This window comes from Camarhynchus parvulus, chromosome 20 (genome assembly GCF_901933205.1).
Source record: "Camarhynchus parvulus chromosome 20, STF_HiC, whole genome shotgun sequence".
NCBI classification, from domain to species: domain Eukaryota; kingdom Metazoa; phylum Chordata; class Aves; order Passeriformes; family Thraupidae; genus Camarhynchus; species Camarhynchus parvulus.
Genome location: NC_044590.1, coordinates 6635549 through 6656030, shown reverse-complemented (window position 1 = coordinate 6656030; position 20482 = coordinate 6635549). Strand labels below are relative to the sequence as shown.

At 49.0% G+C, this 20482-nt stretch overlaps 1 protein-coding gene and 1 non-coding gene across 12 annotated transcripts; both read left to right on the top strand.

Annotated features, from left to right (window-relative positions):
* The first annotated feature begins 1943 nt into the window (after positions 1 to 1943).
* On the top strand, positions 1944 to 18078 carry TPD52L2 (TPD52 like 2). 11 transcript variants are annotated; one of them, XM_030962995.1, is made up of 10 exons: positions 1944 to 2024; positions 2541 to 2653; positions 3748 to 3896; positions 4744 to 4803; positions 6294 to 6353; positions 10338 to 10439; positions 14310 to 14336; positions 14710 to 14751; positions 16083 to 16131; positions 16345 to 18078. In XM_030962995.1, the coding sequence occupies exons 1-10, from the start codon at positions 2006 to 2008 to the stop codon at positions 16438 to 16440; spliced, it is 717 nt and encodes a 238-aa protein (XP_030818855.1). In that variant the 5' UTR covers positions 1944 to 2005; the 3' UTR covers positions 16441 to 18078. The 11 variants fall into 11 exon arrangements, with proteins under 11 accessions (XP_030818855.1, XP_030818863.1, XP_030818854.1 ...); XM_030962994.1 differs by having other exon boundaries at positions 1950 to 2024; positions 2514 to 2653; XM_030962997.1 differs by lacking the exon at positions 4744 to 4803 and having other exon boundaries at positions 1950 to 2024; positions 2514 to 2653.
* A 2142-nt stretch (positions 18079 to 20220) lies between these two features.
* TRNAE-CUC lies at positions 20221 to 20292 on the top strand. Its single transcript has one exon. It is a non-coding gene; the product is annotated as a tRNA-Glu (tRNA).
* The last annotated feature ends 190 nt before the right edge of the window (positions 20293 to 20482 follow it).

The following is a 20482-nucleotide window of genomic DNA, read 5'->3' as shown; positions in this document are numbered from 1 at the left end:
CCAAATTTAGGATTGCTCTGCACTTCCCAACACCCTTCAAGGTCTTGGGATTGGGGGATGATTAAGTTGGCACCAGGATGCATTTAATTAAAAGGCAGCGCCTGAAGGTGGAGGGAAATCAGCTGCTAGAGCAGGGGATTTTTGGAGGGCAATCCCGTGAGGCACAGCCCGATCCCTGGCTGTTCAGGGAGGCTGGACTTGGCAGGGCTTTGTGCCTGGCAGAGCTGGCAGAGGCCACAGCAGTCCCTGGGAGCCGCAGCCCCCCCGGCCCCTCCTGCTGCTGCCACCTCAGGGCCAGATTTTCAGGAACTCAGGCTCCGGTGAGCTTGGAAAAATCCAGATTTTTCTCATGGGCTCAGCATTCGGCCACTCCCTGGGTTTCCACTGAGCTCAGCTTCGAAATGAGGTGTGCACCAAGGCTCCAAACTTCACAATAACCCCTCAAATAATCCCCCCCACCCAAAAAGTTAAGCAGTTCAAATGCTCCCTGTCCTTGCAAGGCCAAGCAGGCAGATGGGTGTCATGTGCTGTGCTCTAGGAAGGGCATTTCCAGGAGCTCTTGTGGGTGCTAACCCTCTGCTCGGGTGGCCAAGGTGCTGATGGAAAGGGCTCGGACAAATTCCATTTCCCCATCTATATTCACTTCCCTTTTCATGCCTCATCCTGGGGAACCCGAAGAGACAGGGGAAAAGGCTCTGAAAATGAAACGAGGCCCCAGCCCAGTGGGATTTTCAAGGAAGGGATTGCAAAACAGTTGGGAGCGGAGCAGCCCAGGGCTTCCCTGTGCCCTGACGCAGGTCTCAGACCCGGGTGGGACTGCAAAGCTGTGCTGCCGGCGGGTTTGGGCTCCCATCCACGCCCGGCCCCTGCAAAGGGAACAGCAGATTGTCACCAGAGCCGAGCTCTGCCCGCAGCAGGCACGGGCCCGACCTCCCGCTCCTGCCACTGCTTCCCCTTCGATGTCACTGCAGGTGGCACCGCCGCGATCCGGTTGTTGAGGCACATTTGGAGCCTGATCCCTGCAGCTGCACACGGGGAGCGGGCGGAGGGTCCCTGTGACCGGGCATCCGGGGCGGGCCGGGGGTGCCGGGAAGGCTCCGGGCTCCGCAGCCACCGCCGGACCCAACGGGAGCCCCGAACCCCGAAGGAGCGGGGGCAGGCGGGGCGGCTCGTCACCGTGCTGCGTGATCGGCGCTAATTAACGAGAGCGGCGGGAGGCTGGGGCGGGGAACGGAGCTCGGGGATCGTACAGAGCAGGGCAGGGAATTCCCCGGTGCCCCGTGCCGGTGTGTCGGGCAGTGCCCGCTGTCTCGGTGCCCCGTGCCGGTGCTGCCCGGTGTGCCGGACCGTGCCCGGTGTCCCCGTGCCCCGTGCCGGTGTGTCAGGCCGTGCCCGCTGTCCCGGTACTGCCCGGTGTGCCGGGCCGTGCCCGCGGTCCCGGTGCCCCATGCCGGTGCTGCCCGGTGTGCCGGACCGTGCTTCCCCCGTGGTGTTCCTGCCGTCCCGTCTGCCGTGTGTCGGCCGTGCCGCGGTCCCGGTGCCCCGTGCCGGTGCTGCCCGGTGTGCCGGACCGTGCCCGGTGTCCCCGTGCCCCGTGCCGGTGTGTCGGCGTCGCCCCGGTAGTTTTCTCGTGTCCGTGTGCGGACCGTGCCCGGTGTCCCCGTGCCCCGTGCCGGTGCTGCCCGGTGTGCCGGACCGTGCCCGTGTCCCTGCGCCCTGTGCCGGTGTGTCGGGCCGTGCCCGCGGTCCCGGTGCCCCGTGCCGGTGCTGCCCCCTGCCCTCCGGCCGCGCTCACGGCACCGCCCGGCCCCGCCCGGCCGCGCTGCCCCCTCCATGACGTCACCCCGGTGTCCGGTGCGGGGGGCAGTGACACACGTGTCACCGTCACCGTGGCGACGCGGCGCTGACGCGCTGTGCCCGCGACCCTCCCCGGAACGGGCGGCGCGCGCTGAGCGCGTCACCGGGGGCGGCGGCGGCGGCGGCTGGACGGGCCCGGGGCGCCGCCATGGAGAGCGCGAACCAGGGTACGGCCCGGGGGCTGCTCCGGGCACGGGGCAGGGAGAGCCGGGCACGGGGGGAGCCCGGGGACGGCGGGGCGGGAGCTGCCGCTGCCGTGATGGGGGACGCGGCCCCGGGGATGGGGACCGGGCCTGGGCTTGGGGAGTGGGCCCAGGGATGGGGAGTGGGCCCGGGGATGGGGACGGGGCCCGGGAATGGGGAGTGGGCCCGGGCATGGGGAGCGGCCCCGGGCATGGGGAGCGGCCCAGGGGATGGGGAGTGGCCCCAGGGGTCTCTCCTTGGCTCCGCTCCCCTCACCGCGCCCCGTGCCCACCCGCGGAATGCCCGGCTCTGCCCCCGGTTCCGATGGATGCTCGCGGAGGAAACTCCGGCCGAGGTTTCTGTTCCTGTTCCCGTCCCCTTCCCGCAGCTCCGCCGCCCCCCGCTCTGCTTTGCATAACGCTCCTCGCCTGCCGCTTGCTTATTCCGTGCCCTCTGCTCCTTGTCTGCGACAGATATCAACCTTAACTCTCCCAACAAAGGTCTGCTGGCGGATGCCATGACAGATGTTCCCGTGGATAGCGCGGCCCGGGGCGCTGCGCCCGAGGGATTGACTCTGGCCGAGGAGGAGGAGCTGAGAGCCGAGCTCGCCAAGGTACGGGGGGCTCGCCTGGGCAGCCTGTGCCTCACTTCTGTTCTGCTGGGAAGGAACAAACAGGAGCCACAGGGGCAGGACCGGGTGTTTTGTTGTTGGGGTTTGTTGGGTTTTTTTTGTTTTTAATTTTGCAGTGTTACCTTTGGGTCTCGGAGGTAATTGTTGAAATGCACAAAGCTGGCAGATACTTCAAACACTGCGGTGTGTTGTTTGCTCTTTCCCAGAACAGCTTAATTTAGAGCTCTAAGGAAATAAGTGGCTTTTGATGCCAGGAGCTCAGTGTAGGATTTTAGTTCTATGTGAAGCCAGAAAACACTTCAGGCAAATACTAAGCGAAATAAAACCATTTTTCCTTAGGAAACTGAAACATTGGAGGACTTAATGAGCTTTTCTTCCTACCTTTTTCTCTTAAATATTTTTTACACTTTACAGGCAAGTATTTTTGGTGCCTATACGCTTGCAAAGAGCTGAGGATTTACAATGTAGCATCCTAAAGTTTGAGTGCCTTTGGTTATCATTTCTGTCTGAAACGTGGTTGAAGATAATTGCAGCTGTTTCTCCATGGTCCTTCCCTTCATGTGAGAATCCTGTGGTTTGGTTACTTGCAGGTTGTGGCAGGGGAGGACTTTGCTGCTCTGGGTGCTCATGCAGGGCTTGCTGAGCTGCAGCTAAGGTAGAAATGAACCCACTCTGCCTGGAAACAGCTCCACGGTGCTTTGAAAGTGTTGTAAGAAAGATCTCTGAGGAAAAGCTCTTTGCTTTAAAGACATCAGAGGAAAAGAAACATAAGATAAAATCTTAGTTAATAAGGTTTGGCGCCTGAATGGTGTTTACTGTTGAAATTACAATACATGGAATGGATTCTGTTCATCTCAGTGTCACTAAGTCACAGTGACTTGTATGGAGGTAAAATCTGAGTGGCCTCCCATTCCAACACAGTTCATGTTGAGTTGAATAATTCATCTGATGTTCTTCCCAATTTTTAAAATTAATGTTAATGAAATGTTGCTAGTTTCGAGGGAGGTAAAAATCTGTTTTAATTTACAGTTTTTAACTAAACGGTGATTTGAGACAAACCTCTGCCTTTCTCTAAGGTTGAAGAAGAAATTGGTACTCTCAGACAAGTTCTGGCTGCCAAAGAGAGGCACTGTGGGGAGCTGAAGAGGAAGCTGGGTCTGACTCCCTTGGATGGGCTAAAGCAGAACCTGTCCAAAAGCTGGCACGATGTCCAAGTCTCCAACGCGTGAGTGTTGCTTGTGACACCCCTGTGTTTAACCAAGGCTCTGTGTGACACTTCCCACCAGAGTATTCCAGAGCTCTGTTCAGTGCCTGGAAGTTTCTCTTCTGATGGGTTTATGGAGTAAAAGATACCTTAAAAAATCCTTTTGGTGCCTGCGTAAGCTGGATTTCCATATCTGGGATTGGGATAAATTGTTGCTGGCTGCTCTTTGCTATGGTGTTAAAAATCTGGATCACACTTGGTGTTAAAAACCTGGATCACACTTACTGGTTCAGTTTGCCCGTTTCTGCCCATTCTTTGAGGCACAGGCAGCTGCTGCCTTGTTCTGAACTCAGGCTCAAAGAGAAGTGCAAGCAGTTTCACAGCTGGTGCCAGTTCAGAAGCATTCCCTGGGTCGTATAGCCTGGATTAAAAGCCTGCACTTCCTAGGAAAAAAAATCTGTGATATTGGTGTGCTTCACCAGAGTCATCTTGTGCTAAGTATGTGAAATGAGACTGTTCCTGAGCAGGCATTAAGGGTATGGTCCCTGCTGTGCCTGACAGTGCCAAAAGGAGGGTCCCTGAGGTAAGTTTGTCCCTGCACTGGGTGTCAGGGACTCTAGGTGCCCATGGACATCATTCAGACTAAAAAGTCTCCCGTAACTTAACTGGGATTTGGAGTTAATGACAGTGATACTGCAGAGCAGATTGTTGAGCTGTTCATCTTGCTGTTTATTCTTTTCCCTTATTCCTCATCTTCCCTCCTCTGTCCCTGCCCTATTTCTGTTATTCCTTTGTCACTGGAATCTGTGTCATTGTCTTCTAAAAAATGAATATTAAAGTTATATTCATTAACACTTTCTGTTTCTAGTTATGTGAAAACATCTGAGAAACTTGGAGAGTGGAATGACAAAGTGACACAGTCTGACTTGTGAGTGCCTTGGGCTCCTCAGCATCACTTCCCTGTTCCTTGCTGCCTTCCCTCATTTGGGCTGCTCCTTGTTCTCCCAGGCATCAGGGCTTGCTTGGGAGCTGGAGGCAGGGTGAAGCAGGATTGTTACTTCCAGCATGCCTGGCTTCCAGCTAGAAACATCCCTCAGTTGCAGAGGAGATGAGTAAATGTTACTGCCATCATCTCTGTCATGGTCCTTGCAATTGCAGGAGAAAAATTCCAATCAGTTACCAGACCACATTTTGAATAAAAAAAAAAAAAAAAAAGGAGGGGACAGGAGGAGACAAAAATGTAACCACAACTTCCCTTCAGCTGGTAATTAGTAGGTTAGTCTGTTGTTTCAGGTGTCTTATTAGTGAACCTCTACCTTTACTGTGAAACTGTTTTTCTTCTCATCATGAATGTGGTAGGAATCAGTTTGACTGCTGCCTTTCTGTGTGGCCACCTGGGAGAGAAGTGGCTGGAGGTGCTTCCCCATAGCTGGAATTAGGGCCTGTGCAAACTGCCAGTGTGTCCATGGGCTTCTGAATCTGCTGCATTGGTGTGTGACCCTTTCCCAGTGTCAGCACTAGAAATCCATGAATTTTAATCTTTGCTGTGTACCCAAGCAGGTGACAAATGCAGACAAAGAGCATCTGGCTACTTTTGCTTCTGGAATAAATTCTTTAATTATATTAGAGCTCCACTGATATTAGACATGAATCATTGATTCCTGCTGCATAGCTGAACCTAAGGAGCCCTTGAGTGCTTTCCGTGCTGAAGTTTCTCTCCCTTTGTCTTGTGTTGAGGGAGATGATTTAGCTAAGAGGAAAACATGAATTGGGAGCATCACATCATTAGGCAAGGTGGAACTGATCTAACTGGGACAAGTGAATTCTGGGTGATAAGTCCCCTCCTTTGAGCACCTCTGTGTTCTGTCTGAGGTGGGAGCAGCCACCTCCTGTAGTGTGTGTGTTCTGTACCTCCAGAGTCAGTTGTCACAGCCCTTAAGGTACTGTTTTTGTATAGAGAAACATGATTTGTAAAGATTGGAAAAACAAAAGTTTAATTTTTTGTCTGGTTCCTGCTGTATTGGTAAAATACATCTTTGGGTGTGGCAGTTTGATTTTTTTTGGCTCTAAGATCAGTTCACTGCTCTGTGCTTTTAATACAGACCAGCAACAGAACATGTAGGAAGGGAGCAGAAGATGCAAAGTTTTTCATTTCCTGACACCTTTTAAACTGCAGGCTTTGTTTCTTTGTGCTCAGTGTTTGAACATGCTTAAACAAAAGAAACTGGGGCTTAGGTGTCTCCCTGCCTCTCAAACAGTTCTTTTCCCTCTGGCTGTACCAGAGAGGCTGAAGCTGTTGTCAGAGAAATAAAGCCTCTGATACTGTAAGTGTAAAGAGTCACTAATAATGTGGAGAGTATCAGAAGAAGCATCTGTGGTGAATCTTGGAGCTGTCTCTAACCTCAGTTGTGTTTGTAGATATCTTTCAGCCAGCAGCACACTGGAGGACTGGAATGAAAAATTAACTCAATCAGAAGCGTGAGTGTCTTAACCTTCAGCCTTAACAAATGCTTTCCTCTGCCAGTCTGCTGCCCCTAACTGTGCTGTGCCTCTGCTCCCAGTCCTCTGCTTTCACCAGATCTACCTGGACATTTATCTTTCCTAGCTTTTAACTTTTTTAACCCAATAAATGCCTCTGCAGGGAGAGGGAGCTTTTCCTCAGGTCAGTATCCAAATGATACTCTGAAAATGCCTGCCTGGTCTCAGGAACTGGCTGGAACCCCTGGGTGGCTGAGAGCTGTGTGCTACGTGTTACACCTTCAGCTGAGAAGCTGTGGAATAGCCAGACTGCCTTTCTTGTTACCCCAACGTGCTCTGCAGGGAGCAGGAGCTTTGCTTTCTGCTCTGGTACCTGATGAGAATAGAGCTGTAGTGTCCAGGGCAGCTTCCTGTCATGTTGGGGCCACAAATAGGCTCAACCAGCTTAAACCTCATAGCTGTTCTACTCCAGTTGTTGAATGCAAATCTCTCTTAGATGTGCTCTTACTAAATGCCTGAAATTAAATTCTCATCTGGACTAAATTATGGAGGGATATTATGGAAGTTGGCCTTTGTCCTTCTCATTGTGCATTTCCCACAGCATGTAGGGCAATCCCTTGCAGTGCTGGAGTAGGTGCAGGTAGGTTTTGTCATTATTTTCTGAGCTGATTTAAACTGGGGAGGTAGGTCTTAGATGTGAGCCAGCTTTTCCTGTTCCCTGGAGTGGGTATAAAGTGCAGTCCTTGGAGCTGGCTGGTTATCAGCAGCATGGGTGAATGCACGGTTTTCTTCCTAACACGGGTGAAAGAGGAGCAGAGATAAAGTGTAGGAGTAGCAGAAAGAACTTTGAAGTATACAGGTCGACTTTCAACTGTGTTTTCTAGATTAAGAAGCTGTAAACTGTCACCATTTCACTTGCCAAGCAGAGTGACCTTGGTTTTTGTGCTTGCTGTCAGTGGCTGACTCCAGCAGAGTTCAGAGTCCCTCCCTGGGTGTGCCTGCAAGAGCAGAAAGCTTCTGGTTAGATCTGTTTCCTTGTACTTCATAAGCACAGAAATGTGGAGGAAATGTGCTTTTGTGGAGCACTTGGGGCCTGAAGAGCTGTGGCACCTTTGCTTTCCTGCTTGCTTTGGCACTGGACACAGTGACAATTGGTGCTGGCAAGGTAGAGACTGAAACAGGGACATGAGGGGGATTGAAACAGCAACATTTCAGAAATCAATCAGAGTTTCTACTTCTTGAAAGTTTAGTGAGTGCAAAAAGGCACGTTCAAGAAGTCCAAGGGTGAGGTTTCATTCATATATTTTGGGTTTTTTTATGCAAATAAATTGTCTTTCCTGTTTCAATGCTGCTCTGCTCTGTAGCTAACAAGGCTCTTGAGTGAGCTGGGAATGGACCTGACTCCTGACCTTATGGTGCTTTTGCATGCTGTGGAATTTCCTGGTGTTTGCCATTCCTGGCCACAGACTTTCCCTCTGCAAGCAGTGCATAAACAGGGAAAAACCCACCCCAGTCTGTTCCTAGAGCCAGTTTCACTGTAAGCAGAATGTGAGGTCACTTACACAGTTTGTGTCTCTAGCCAGACAGCTCAAATGGTGATTGCTGGATGAAAGCAAGTGAGAGGAAGCTGGTGTTAATGCATAAATGAGGATTTGAGGGTGCAGATTTCACTCCTTCCTGTCAGGGTTTATAGGGGAGGGGTGCAGTGAAATGTTTGAATATCACAGGATGAGCAGCACAGTGCAGAGATCATCTCTGCAGCTTCTGCTGCAGCCAATTGCCTGTGAGTAAAGTGGGGTATTAGCCAGAGCTTATATTTATTACTCCCAGATTTGGATTATTCCTTTGTGCTTTGTGCTGGGGCTAAGAGAAGAGAGTGCTTGTGAGTTTACACCCTTGGAAAACGAGGCTGTGGCACTTGCAGGAGAAGAATTGCAACTTCTAGGTCAGGGCTGGGTGTAGTTAAGTTGCATTAAAGCCTTGTATAAGCTGATCCCTTGCTGTCACAGCTGCAGCTGCACATGTGTGTGGTGGCAGTTCTGGGTTACAGAGCTGCTCATCCCTGTGCTTCCCTGGCTCTGCCTGGCAGCAGTGAGGTGTGTACGTGTGTGTGGGAGCTGTGGGTGCAGGACTAGGCTGGCTGGCCAGCTGATCCAGCTGCTGCTTTTTTGTGCTTCCAAGTTTATATTTAATCCAGATTGTTGCCTTGATCTAGATTGCTGTGCCAGCACAAGCAGTTGTGCTGGAGGAAAGAGCACACTCAGGCAGAAACAGCAGCACCCAAGTGCTTGTTCTTTGGTTATATTAAAAATTCTGCTGTCAGGTGTGGAAAACATGGTTAGCAAACTCTCTGACCTGCTGAAGCTGGGCATAATACCTGGAATTTTGCAGTGTGAATGGCATGATGGTGTCTTTTGAGGCTGTAAACCATTCTTCAGTGCTGAGCTCTGAGTGCCAAGCAGACCTGGAGTCAGCACTGCATACTTTGGTGAGCACGAGGTCTTCAATACTTGTTAGGCAGCTGTAAATCAAACCTCATGACAGGGCTCAGCCAGGGAGGAGCCTGGCTGCTGAAGGCAGGGCTTGAGATCCTCCTCAAACACAGGTTTCAATAGGAGGGCAATCCTTGTATGAGATCAAGCAGCCTTGGTGCTGATCAGTTCACTCCTGAATTGTGCTGAGGTGCAGAGAATTGTGCTGTGCAGAGGCAGTGTTGAGGCCTTGCTGTTGGGGTATGCTCAGGTTCTTCTGGAGCTCTTGACTTCCAGAAGAATTGGTCTGAAAATGGAATTACAGGAATTATAGGAGTTACAGGAATTCTCTCTGAGAAGCAGGAAGAAGGAAGGAAAAGCTGATGCAGTTTTGCCCTGTTCTGCCTAAGTCTCGTGTGTATTTGTGATTCAGAAATACTTGGCTGCGGTATTTAAAAAAAAACCAAAACCCAACATGTTGTAATTGGAATTGCTCAAATCCAGTTCTGGTGCTGTGATGCTGTCCATGCATTTCTGCTGGAGAGAAGGAGATGTGAGTAAGTCATCTGTCGCCGTGGTGTTTGTAGCCAGGGCAGCTCAGGTATGAGAGAACATTAGGCTGTTTATAATGCCCTTCTCCTAAATGTCCTCACCAGGCAAAAAAAATAATCTCAAGCTGAAATATTTGCAATAAGAAAAGTTTAAAATGTTGAACTTGTTTTCCAGCCTGAGTCTTTTCTTTGTAGTCTGAAGAATGACATAAATCTAGATGTTAATCATCAACTGTAGAATAGTTTAGAGAAAATGAATTAATGAAAATGACACAAAGAATCTTTGTTCCTGAGATTAGTCTCATCTGGAGGAAACAAAGGTTCTCAAGTGTCTCCAGCTCAGGTATAAACTCAAATAATCAGCTGAAAAATAAAAGCTGTCAGACTTTTTACCTATTGTGGTTAATGGTAACTGATAGGAAACTTCTCTACTAATTTATTTCTAAACTGCTGCTGTAGAGCTAATGCTGATTCCCGCATTTCTTTTCTATATGGTGATGATGGTCTTGCTTCTTGCCTCTTTCCTCCAAAACATAACTCCACATCAAGTGCTTTGGCTCCCTCAAGACTGAAAGTATAGTGTGGAATAAGTTCCTAGATTTATTTTCTCCAGAACATGAAAAGATGGTTGCAGAGCAATTTGGCTGCAGTGCTGAGGTGTTACAGCTTCCATGTGGAGATTGGATTTGCTTTGGTTTTTAGCAAATATTTGTTAGATTTAATAATATATGGTCAAAAGTAGAAGGTGAGGAAAGGTTAATGAAAGGTTAATCCTACGCTTGGTGCTTTTGTAAAACTTCAAGTATTTGAATATATGCAAATCTGGAAGTGGCTCTTTCAGTGAAGTCACTGCAGCTCACTAACCCAGCTTCTTTCCTTTAATATGGGGTCCTTTTTCAAAATGGGGGGGACACTTTTGGATCCAACTTGTTAGTTCAATTTATGATTTTTTTTCCATGTAGTTATAAGAAGACCCAGGAAACCCTTTCCCAGGCAGGACAGAAGACTTCAGCAGCCCTTTCCAATGTAGGTTCTGTTATCAGCAGGAAGCTTGGTGACATGAGGTAAGATTTCTGCTTTGCACTCCAGGGCTTTGATCTTGGTTTCAAACAGGAATGGGACTTTAGACAATGACTAGGCTTTCTTCCATTTTTCTGCTTAGTTGGCAGCACGTTGCTGTTGATGGACTGCCACCTTCTGTGTGGCCCTGTGCATTGTAGCTTAGGACAGATTGAACTCTTATTGAAGACTTACCAAGGGGATAAGCCTGTTCTAAGGCATTTAAGTTTGGTTTGGTTTAGGAGAACTGACCAAACGTTTTTAGCAGCTTTTCCCCTTTTACCATCATGTGGATTCACTGCAGCTTTTATAGCATATGTAAGAAATTAGAATTAAAATTTCCCTTTCAGATAATGGAGGTGTGTTTTCTCAGTGTAACTGCTTTGGATTAGAGAGGGGTCATCCCTCCTGTGCTCTGTTATGATTAAAAACAAAAAGGGAAAAGTCTGTTTGCTGCATTCCCTGTGGTTTCAAGCCCTGGGTGTTGACATTCCATGGAGAAGGGCAGCATATCTTCCAGGCACAGTTATGTCACATTGGTTGGAAAATATCAATTGATTCAGAAGATTATGACAACATTAAAATTTTTTTCTGTGGTTGAGGTTATCTCCATTCCTTAAGTAGATGACTACTGAAATAATTGCAAATTTCAGCCTCTCCACACTGGCAAGAGGGACAGGCTCTCCTGGCTGAGTTTCTTGCTCTGTGAGATTCTCAGCTGTACAAAGCCCAAGGTTAGAATTGGTGATTTACCTGCTCCTCAGGTAAACTTAAAGCTAAAGATTAAAGATTAAAGATTTAAGGTAAAGATTTCTCCAGAACTTTAAGCTAAAGATTTCTTCCCCCCTGATGGTAGCATCCACATTTTTCATGCAGAATCCCTTGACCATGTTTTTCTTGGATTTGAGAGCTAATTCTGGATGTACAGCCAGTCTAGGTTACTAAGGAAGGATTTTTAGAGCTTGTATTTACCATGCTGTCTCAGACCTTGGATTGAATGGGTAGCTGTCATTCTTTGTAGGGAATTTCCTATTCCACTGTGGCTGGGAGTATCCGAGTGGTAAGAACTTGTTGGCCTCTGATCACTTAGTACTGATTTATTCTGGTTCTGTCCTCAGTGAGTTAGTTACTGTGTTCCTGGAGGGTGTTTTTTGGTGTTTTCAGAAGCTCACATCTCTGAATTTGGCAGAGGACTAGCTGGCTTCCTACCCTTTCCAGCATTCAAGTTGTAACTTTTCTTTCCTGGAAACTCCCTAGTCTGATGGAAAAAGAGACTTTCATGTAATCACAGCAGATTACAGATACTGGCACAAGATGTGGTGGGAACACATTTTGCCAAACTGATAAATGAACGTGGGGCCTGGTTTCTGCAGTCTGGCTGGGCTATTGCAGCAAAGGAATGGGAACTGTGCTTTTTTTGGGACCACACGGGGAACTCCTGAACTGGGGTTGCCACAGGCAGAAGCTGTTTGGACAGGCTTGGTCCTGCCTGTTGTTTTTGAGCTGGGAGAATGCAGGTCATGCAGCTGCTGAAGTGCCATCCCAGGAGCAGGTGATGGAGGGAGGGGACACTGGCGTGCTTTCCTGATGGCAGAGCTGGCCTGGCACAGTCACTGTCACAGCTGGCTACGTAATCAGCTGGCCCAGGCACGTGCCAGGCCTTTGCAGCAATGGTTTTTCTCAGCTTCAACATCTGCATTCCTTATTATAGCTAATACCTTGGGTGAGGTGTTATGAAATACAGGCAGCTTCTGTTTTATCGTTTGGGAATCCCTGCCAAAGTTATTTCAGCAGGATTTTTATAGTGGCCCTGTGGGGGAACACAGTAATGATTTTTTTCTTTAAGACTTTTAGTTTTTCTCTGCATATATAAACAGACTTCTATCTCCTGTGCTGCATCCAAGTCTTCCTATTTCTGATACTGAAGAAAGTTTAACTCTGAACATAAGGTTTTGCAGGAGCTGTCCCACTTTTCACCCTTGCCAGGTGAACTCTGGTGTGCTGGTATGTGATCAGAGCTGACAAGGAGTGAAGTCTGTTGTATTGCTGTGATCACTGCTCTGAACCAGTGGGATGATCTCTGTTCCCAGAGAATCTCTCTTACAGGCCTTGTAGCCTACACTGACCTCCATTACTGTACTCTGATTTTTTCCTTCTTACACTACAAATTCACTTGTAAAGCGAGTTTATTTTCCAGCACTGGAAGTGTTGAGATAACAGAGAGGATTTCCTTGTTTAGTCAGCCTTCACCAGCTGATAAATGCAAGGAAGGCCTGATGAATGGCACAGAGCCTCCAATACACCGAGGGTGTGGGTCTAATTCCATTAAAAATTCTTGGGCCAAATCGTTTTTAAATACAAGTAACATGTGAAATCTTTAGACATGCTGTGTTCTGGTCAAAATAATTTTGGTGTGTGGATTGTAACCTTGGGAAGTTAATGCTGTAACTGTGTGCTGGCTGCATTAATGCTCTACTGGATTGCTGTGAGGGGAAGAAATGTATTTAGTGGGTGGGATTTTTTCAAATCTTGACCTGTTCAGATGTCTCTGTTATCTCCACCTACAGTTAAAAAGTAAATTGGCTTTTAGACATTCTGTTCCTGCATTTTACTGATGCCAGTAAACTGCAAAATTGGAAGTATTTCCTTTTTGTTGCTTTGTGGGTTTGTGTCCACCTGTGCACTTCGTGGTGTCTGATGAAGTTTGCTGCTGTACATAATGCTACGAGCAAATTCATTATGAAATGTTAGCCTGAACCCAAAGGGCCTGCAGATTCTGGAATTGATGTAAACTTTCAATCCTTATGGAAGGAGGAGAAGGGTTACTGCTAGGTCCAGGCCAAGATCCTGAACAAGGAACCAATGCTTGTGGTATTCCGTATGGAGCAGCATGGTGCATGGATGTGTTGTCTGTGTTGTTCTCCTTTAAGCAAGAGTAAGTAGAAAGTTAATTTATTTCACATGCAAAGGCAGCATTTCAAGGCACATGCCCTGCCAAAAAGAGCTGACTTGGATATATGGGGAAATGAAACCACAGAGCCCAACATCTTCGCTCTGGCTGTCAGGAAAAGCCCTTGTAGTCATTGCCAAGTACTTGACATCCAGCTTGCCATGACTGCTTCCTACTGCAGGAGAATTATATTTAAGTGGAATAAAACACTGCCCTGGCAGGAGAAGCTCCTTTAAAGCATCCTGGTAATCTTCCTAATAGAACTAGGAAACCTCAGTCTGTTGTTTCAGACTGCTGAGATGCTACTGCATTGCGAAGTCCCATCCTAAAAATGGGCAACCAAGTTACAAGGTAAACATGATATCTTTAATCTTCTCTTTAATAACCTGCAGTGCATTTGTTCTCTGAACTGTAACTTTGATATTTGCAGGCTTGGCAAGATGAAGTGCAGGTATCCATTGCAGGTTGCCCTTACTCAAGTCCTCACCAGAAGTCTGAGCAATGCTGTCTTTGTATGAGGGATCACAGGGGGAAATGGGGGAAGGAGATATCTCTACCAATAGAGCTGGTGCTTGGTAAAACCTTCAGTTTAGAAAAAAAAGCTTAAAAAAACATGTGAAAGCAATAGATGTTGCAAAAATGTTTTGGTTTTCTGTTGCACATCTACTCCTTCCCCTCCCCAGCTGGGTTCTAAGTTGATGTAGGTACTGTTAATGCTCTTTGAGAAACATTTTAGCTTGTCTGGAGTTAATGAAAAGCATTTTTTTTGCTTGCTCTTGTGATTTATTTTGAGAGGCTTCCTCCTGGGTAGTTGACTTTGCTGTCCCATGATTCTGTGACCGTGTCCCTGCATTTGGTGTTTAGCCCTGTGCAAGTTTCTGACCATTCCTTCCTTTTTCTCTCTGCTGCCCGTGGCCTCTCCCAGGGCTCACTCCATCTCACATTCCCTTAGGTAAGATACTCTTCAAGGCTCTAAAAGAGCATTTGTTTCTGTGCCAGGCCCTTGCAGACCTTAAAGGGGAAGCTGGTTATTTAAGCCTTGCCTAAACTTCTGACACAGATTGAGAAATCTACCGCAAACCAATGCCCTGCGATTGACTTTTGTATCACAGTTGCAGTTAAATACTGGCTATCCTGTGTCTGGGAAACTAAACTCAGGGCTGCAGTTGTTAAATAAGGGGAGAGAGGGCTGGCTCCTACCACTTGGGCTGTCCACAGCAACCTGGGTGTGGACAGTGAGTGCTTCAGAGCCGGGGTTAGGCTGCTTTTGCACGGTGTCAAATTGTTGTTAACTTTTTCCTCCTTGTCCCAACGCTTCCGAGCAGCGGCTACTCCATCCGCCACTCGATAAGTATGCCAGCCATGAGGTAATGTAGCACATGCCTGTGTCTCCTGAGTGGGGCTGGGGGGAACAGCTGCCTCCATCACTGCTGGGGGGTTTGTTCTGGCTTGGACAATCAGTTCCTTCCTCGAGCAGGCCCCTCTCTGAGCATGGATTAAGCACGGCCTGCAGTTTGATATTTAAAGGGTTTTTTAATATCTCTTAAGGTCATTAGCACCTGTCTTTTCTTGGACTAAATGAAGTGTTGCACCTGTACCAAAGTCTGGTTGAAGCTTGCAGCTTTCAGAGGTCCCTGAAGGGCAGGTTTACAGTTCTGCCACGATGTATGGCACAGCCATTGCTGACACCGAGGTGAATCCTAACAGGAACCCTCTCCTCAGCCTTCCCTCATGGTGCCTTAGCTGGTGATCTCCTTGCAGGAGACATAATTGCCAGGGCTGGACAAGCCCACAGAACTCTCTCTGTTCATCCTGTTTCCAGATCAGCAGAGGTTGTTTTATGGCTGCAAATCTAAAGCAATTCCTTGGAACAAAAATAACTGAGATGAGGCGAGTCATCTCCCAGCGCTCCTGCAGCCTGGCCCGGGGGAGCAGCTCGATGAGTAATTGCCTGGTCTGGATGCTCAGTACAGAGCACTCCCTGAAATCCTTCGCCAGCCAAGCAGCTTGTTGGGTTGTCAAACAGCTGACCTGGTTTTTTTTTGCTAGAAATTTGAAATGCTCTGATTAATTTATTAAGCTGTGATTTTTGTGAGCATTTCCTGATGCAAATGATCACCCCTGTAGAAATAAAACTGCTGATAGGTGCAGGTATGTGGCCCTTCCCCTTCCTCTCCATGGGATGTGATACAGGAAAATGAAGCCTTTGTGTTAAACTTCCTCAGCAGGGATTAAGCACAGCCTGCAGTTTGACTATTTAAAGGGTTTTTTGATATCTCTTAAGGTCATTAGCACCTGTCTTTTCTTGGACTAAGTGAAATGTTGCACCTGTACCACTATTTAAATCAAAATGTTTTTAGTTGGAAGTTTTTTAAAGCTAAGAGCTGATTTCTTCTCTACTTAAATAGGCCTTGATTCCCCAGTAAACTGGGACTTGTTTCCCTCAACATTTTAGCTTGAGCATTTGAGTGGACTGCATGTGGTATAAATGTTTTCCTGCAGAGTTTGGATGTGGTGTTCATGCCTAGTGTGCCTGAGAGATTTGGGCCAAAGGCTGTGAGGAGCTAGAAGTGTTCTGGGTGATGGTGTCACTGCAGGGGAATGGCCACAGATCCCAGTCACACTGTGCCATTTGATATGGTTAAGAGCTAACTTGTCTTGATTTGTTGTTTTTCTTCTCCCCTCTTCTTTCTTCAAGGAATTCTGCAACCTTCAAGTCCTTTGAAGATAGAGTTGGGACCATAAAGGTAACAGTCTGCTTTGTCTTGTAAACACAGAGAGTGAAGCCTTGTGCAGAAACTTTAATTTCTGCAATGTTTTTCTTGTAGACTAGTATTCGGGCAAATGGCCTCTCAGATATGTGAAGTCTTGGCTACAGTAGGTGACCTCGACAAGGGGGAATTGACTTGGTATTCCCTGTGCTGCTTTCTTGGTGTCCTCACTCTCTTCTCTCCTTGCAGTCCCGAGTGGTGGGCAGCAGGGAAAACAGCACTGACGGCCTCCACTCCCCCTCTGGAGCTGGGGACAAGCCTCCACAAGACAACGCTCCCTTCTAGGCCTGGATGTGGCTTTGCACAGCTGTGCACAACTGGAAGAGCCCCCTCCCTCCCAAACCTTCACCACAGCAACAACATGCGAATCCAAGAAGGGGCGGAGAGCCAGTCTGGAGAGATCCATCCTTCATTCATAGACACTGCTGCTGGATCCAAGTCAAATAAAGAGAATGCAAAGTTTTGTACACAAATAATATTTTACACTAAAGTTTGTAGATTAAATGTATCACTGCTGTCCTTTTGGGAGAGCGTGTAAGCTGGAGTTTCCTTAAAGTAGCTCAGAAATGCCACTGCTGTGGTTGAAAACAGTTTTCCTTTGTCTGACATGGCTTGGAGCAGATACATGGCCCTGAGCAGCATGAGGAGGGCAGTAACTGGAGAAGCCAAGTGCATGGGCACCTTAGGTTCACCTTCTGGCTCTGTTCTCTGTGTGGGCTACTCTGGGAGCTCCCAGGCTTCTCCTGTTACTGTTTTCTCTGGCTCTCATTGGAGCTGTTGGGTAGATGGGGTAAACAGTTGGGGTTTTTTTCTGGGCTCCTAAAAGGTAAACTTCACTTAGCAGCTGCCTCGTTGTTACACTAATGCTCTAGCTTTAACAAAACTAAGAATCTTTATTTTTAAATGCAACGAACTTTAAAGAAATAAAGCATAAAAACAAACAAAAAAAAAGCTTTCGCATATTAGGGCAAAGCTCCCTTGGACTCTGAAGCTGAACTGCAAGCCTTACATCACTTATGCTTTACTTGTTTATGATTTATTTTCTGTAGAGGAGACTGCAAGGGTTCTAAAGCTGGTTGTTGAGCACTGGAGTTTTGCATCATGCAGTCATAGCAGCATGTTTATAAAGCCAGTTCTTGTGTTAAATTCAGTGGTGCACTCTGTTTCGCGAGTGTATGAAACTTGCTTCTCCCTTCTCAGCTTATCCCTTCATTCTTGGAGGAGGAATTTCTGAAGGCTGGAATATGGATACCATTGGAGGGACTCTGCTCTGCTCTCTGAGGGCTCCTCCAGCTGGTACATCTGGCTGTGACTGGATGGGTTTCTCAGTTGAAAGCCCCAGCTCTGATTTTAGTTTACAAAACTGGCAGAGAGTCATGGAGCTCACCCAGTCCCTCCAGGGGCTGGATGTTTTGCTCTTTTGATGTCCAACTTCATTGCTCAGGAGCTGACAAATTCCAAGTTTTCTCCTAGAGGCCTGATCTTATTCTAGGCAAGGTGCCTCCACGTAGAAATACCTAGAGTGAGCAATTCTGTGCCTTAGAGGCGAAGTGGGACTTACTCAGGTCTTTAAACTTATGTACATATCTGGGTAGTTTTAGTGGTTAATCACCCCGGAGGGACTGAACTGCCTCTGACCCTTTAGAGAAGCAAGTTTTGACACTGATTTGTTAAATCTCCATTTCCCCCACCCCTGCTCCCCTCCCTCTGCAGACCTGGGGATGTGGGATGAGATGTTAGTGGGCAGATGTACTAGGCCATAGGTGGAGTGTAGAGTGTCGTTCACGGGCACTCCTCGCTTGACTGGAACTGTGAGGAACAGAGCCAGTGAAATGGGGACTGCAGGAGCTCGGGTATGGAACTGTTTCTCTTTAAGATAAAGACTGAGGAAACGTGTCAATAAAGAATTCCTTTGGGAGAAAATGGGGTGAATGTCTTTGTCTTGTTCTAACAGCACTGAAATCCTCTCTTGAGTGGTTGTTATGAACTCATGAGGTAAATACCAACTGCTGCAGCAGCCTGAGGCGAGAAGCAAGTGAAATATTCCATCATATCCCTCTGGCTTATCTGCTGGCTCTTTGGATGCTCTCTCATGAAGGAATGTGCTAAATAATATTTACAGCTTGATGTTTCCTTTCCAAGATACTGGACACTGTTCCCAAACTGTTTCCTCTGGGCTGGGGAGCTGCAAACTCCATGGCTGGTGCTGCAGGTGGATTCCAAACTTCCTCACGTCCTTTTCCTGAGCTGGGAGCATGGAGCTGCAGTCCCAGCAGTAACCTTGGCAGTGGGAGCCGAGGCTGGAGAAATTTCTAATGTGGAAAAGCTGCAGCTGGGGTGCTGGCATGGCCTGACACTGTGATACCTCAGGGAATCTGTCACCTCCATGGAAGCTCTGGCAGTCAAGCAACATGGCATGGGGGAGTTGTGGATGGGTGGCTGGAGCTGCTGTGTCCAAGTTTAAAATGGCAGTGCAGAGCAGGCAAATAGGTTGTGGAGAGGCCAGCAGAGATCCTCAGTGTGCTGTTTGCACAGGAAGGATGCCCAGCTAGGCTTGGGACATCTCCTTGGTGATGAGGGTTTGGTTTTGGATTTGTGGAGTTAGGGTGTTTGTTTTGAAGGTTGGGGGTATTTTTCATACATGACTTCATTAGGTAAAACTACGTCTCTCCAAGTGGGGCTGAGGACGGACAGATTGGTGTGAGACCTGATCCTGGAGGAGAGATGCTGCTGGGAGCACCCAGGCTGAGGTGAGGGCAGATGGCTCCATCCCACAAAGCAGATAAACAGCAGAATCGAAAAGTAAGTAACTGCAAAAAGCAGGAAGGAGCCACTTTTCCCTACTGGCACCATGTCCCAACCCTCAGCCAAAACCACAGCAAGTGTTCCTTAAGGAATTTGAGATTTATGGTCTGAGAGGGGTTGCACAACCACTCCAGTCAGCTCATCCTGACCGAGTGGGCGGTGTCCAGAGCCAAGCTGCCAGCCTGGTCCCACTTGCTGCACCCCCGTGGGTGCTGGGGTGGGCTCAGCATCTCTTCTTGGGTGCAGACTCTGTGCAAGAGCCAAGGTCAGTGCTGGGGAGCCCTGCAAGTGGCTGGTGTTTTGGACAGGGAAAGGTGCAGGAGCTGGGCTGGGCATGGAGCTGAAGCAAGGAGATGGTGTGGGTGTGTGATTCATGGTGATGACTCTGTTGGCAAATAGGATCCATCATCATTCATTTCTTTAAAACGTGAGTCAGAGGCAGCAGACGGGAAAGGCCATTAGAGCCTCACGGAGAAGACACAAACCAGCATGCTGGAGTGATGGGAGGGATAAGTGGAACCAGTGTTCCTGAGGTCACCACCCCAGCCACACCTGCTCCAGGATCCACTGGATGGGTGGAAATTATGTTTTTACCTAACACTGGGAAATAGCTGTGTTTCCCAGGAAACAGCCAGGAACGCCAGGAAACTTGAGCAACTGGGAAAAACAGACTCATGAGCTTAAAACCCTCATTTGCACTAATTGTAACTCGTTTTCGTTAAAGGGAACTGGCTCTGCACTGAGCTCCTGAGGAGCCCAAGGGCGGTGTGGGGCTGGATGGGTGGGGTGGCAGGATGGGATGCTCGGAAGGTGCTGCCCAAGCACACTGCGGGTCGGTGTGCGGGCACGGGCTGAGTGACAGCGCCCCAAAGGCAGTGAACCCTCGGCCTGCACGGCCTGATGTCCTGGCCGTGTTCCGTGCGCTGCTGCATCCCGTACCTCCGGCTCCTCCACTGTCCCTGCAGCCCCGTACCTCTGTCCCCAGCCCCGCAGGTCCCCGTGTCACAGCCCCGGACCCAGCGCTCCCTGTGCCACGGTCACCAGCTGCTCTGGGGAGCTGCTTCCCCGGCCTCACTGATCCCTGTGCCGCAGCCGCCAACCCTACTGCAGATCCCGGTCCCTGTGCCACAGTCACCGGCTCCTGTGACGGATGCAGCCCCCGCCCCCTGTACCGCAGTCCCAGGTCCCGCCATGTCACTGTCCCTGCCTGGCCACAGAGGCCGAACGTAAAATACTACGAGAGAAAGCCACTAGCATCGCTCCCTGGTGGTCTAGTGGTTAGGATTCGGCGCTCTCACCGCCGCGGCCCGGGTTCGATTCCCGGTCAGGGAAGTTCCGTTTTTGCCGCCCTCTCCTCCCGCTTTTCCCCTCCCCGTCCCGCCCCCGTTCCCATCGGGATTCCCGCGCGCGCTCCCGACGCTGCGGCCGCGTGCCCGCGCGCGCGCGCGGCGGGGGCGCTCCGCGTCGGAGACGCGCATGCGCAGTGCGCCGGCACCGCCCCCTCCCGTGGCCGGGTCCCGGT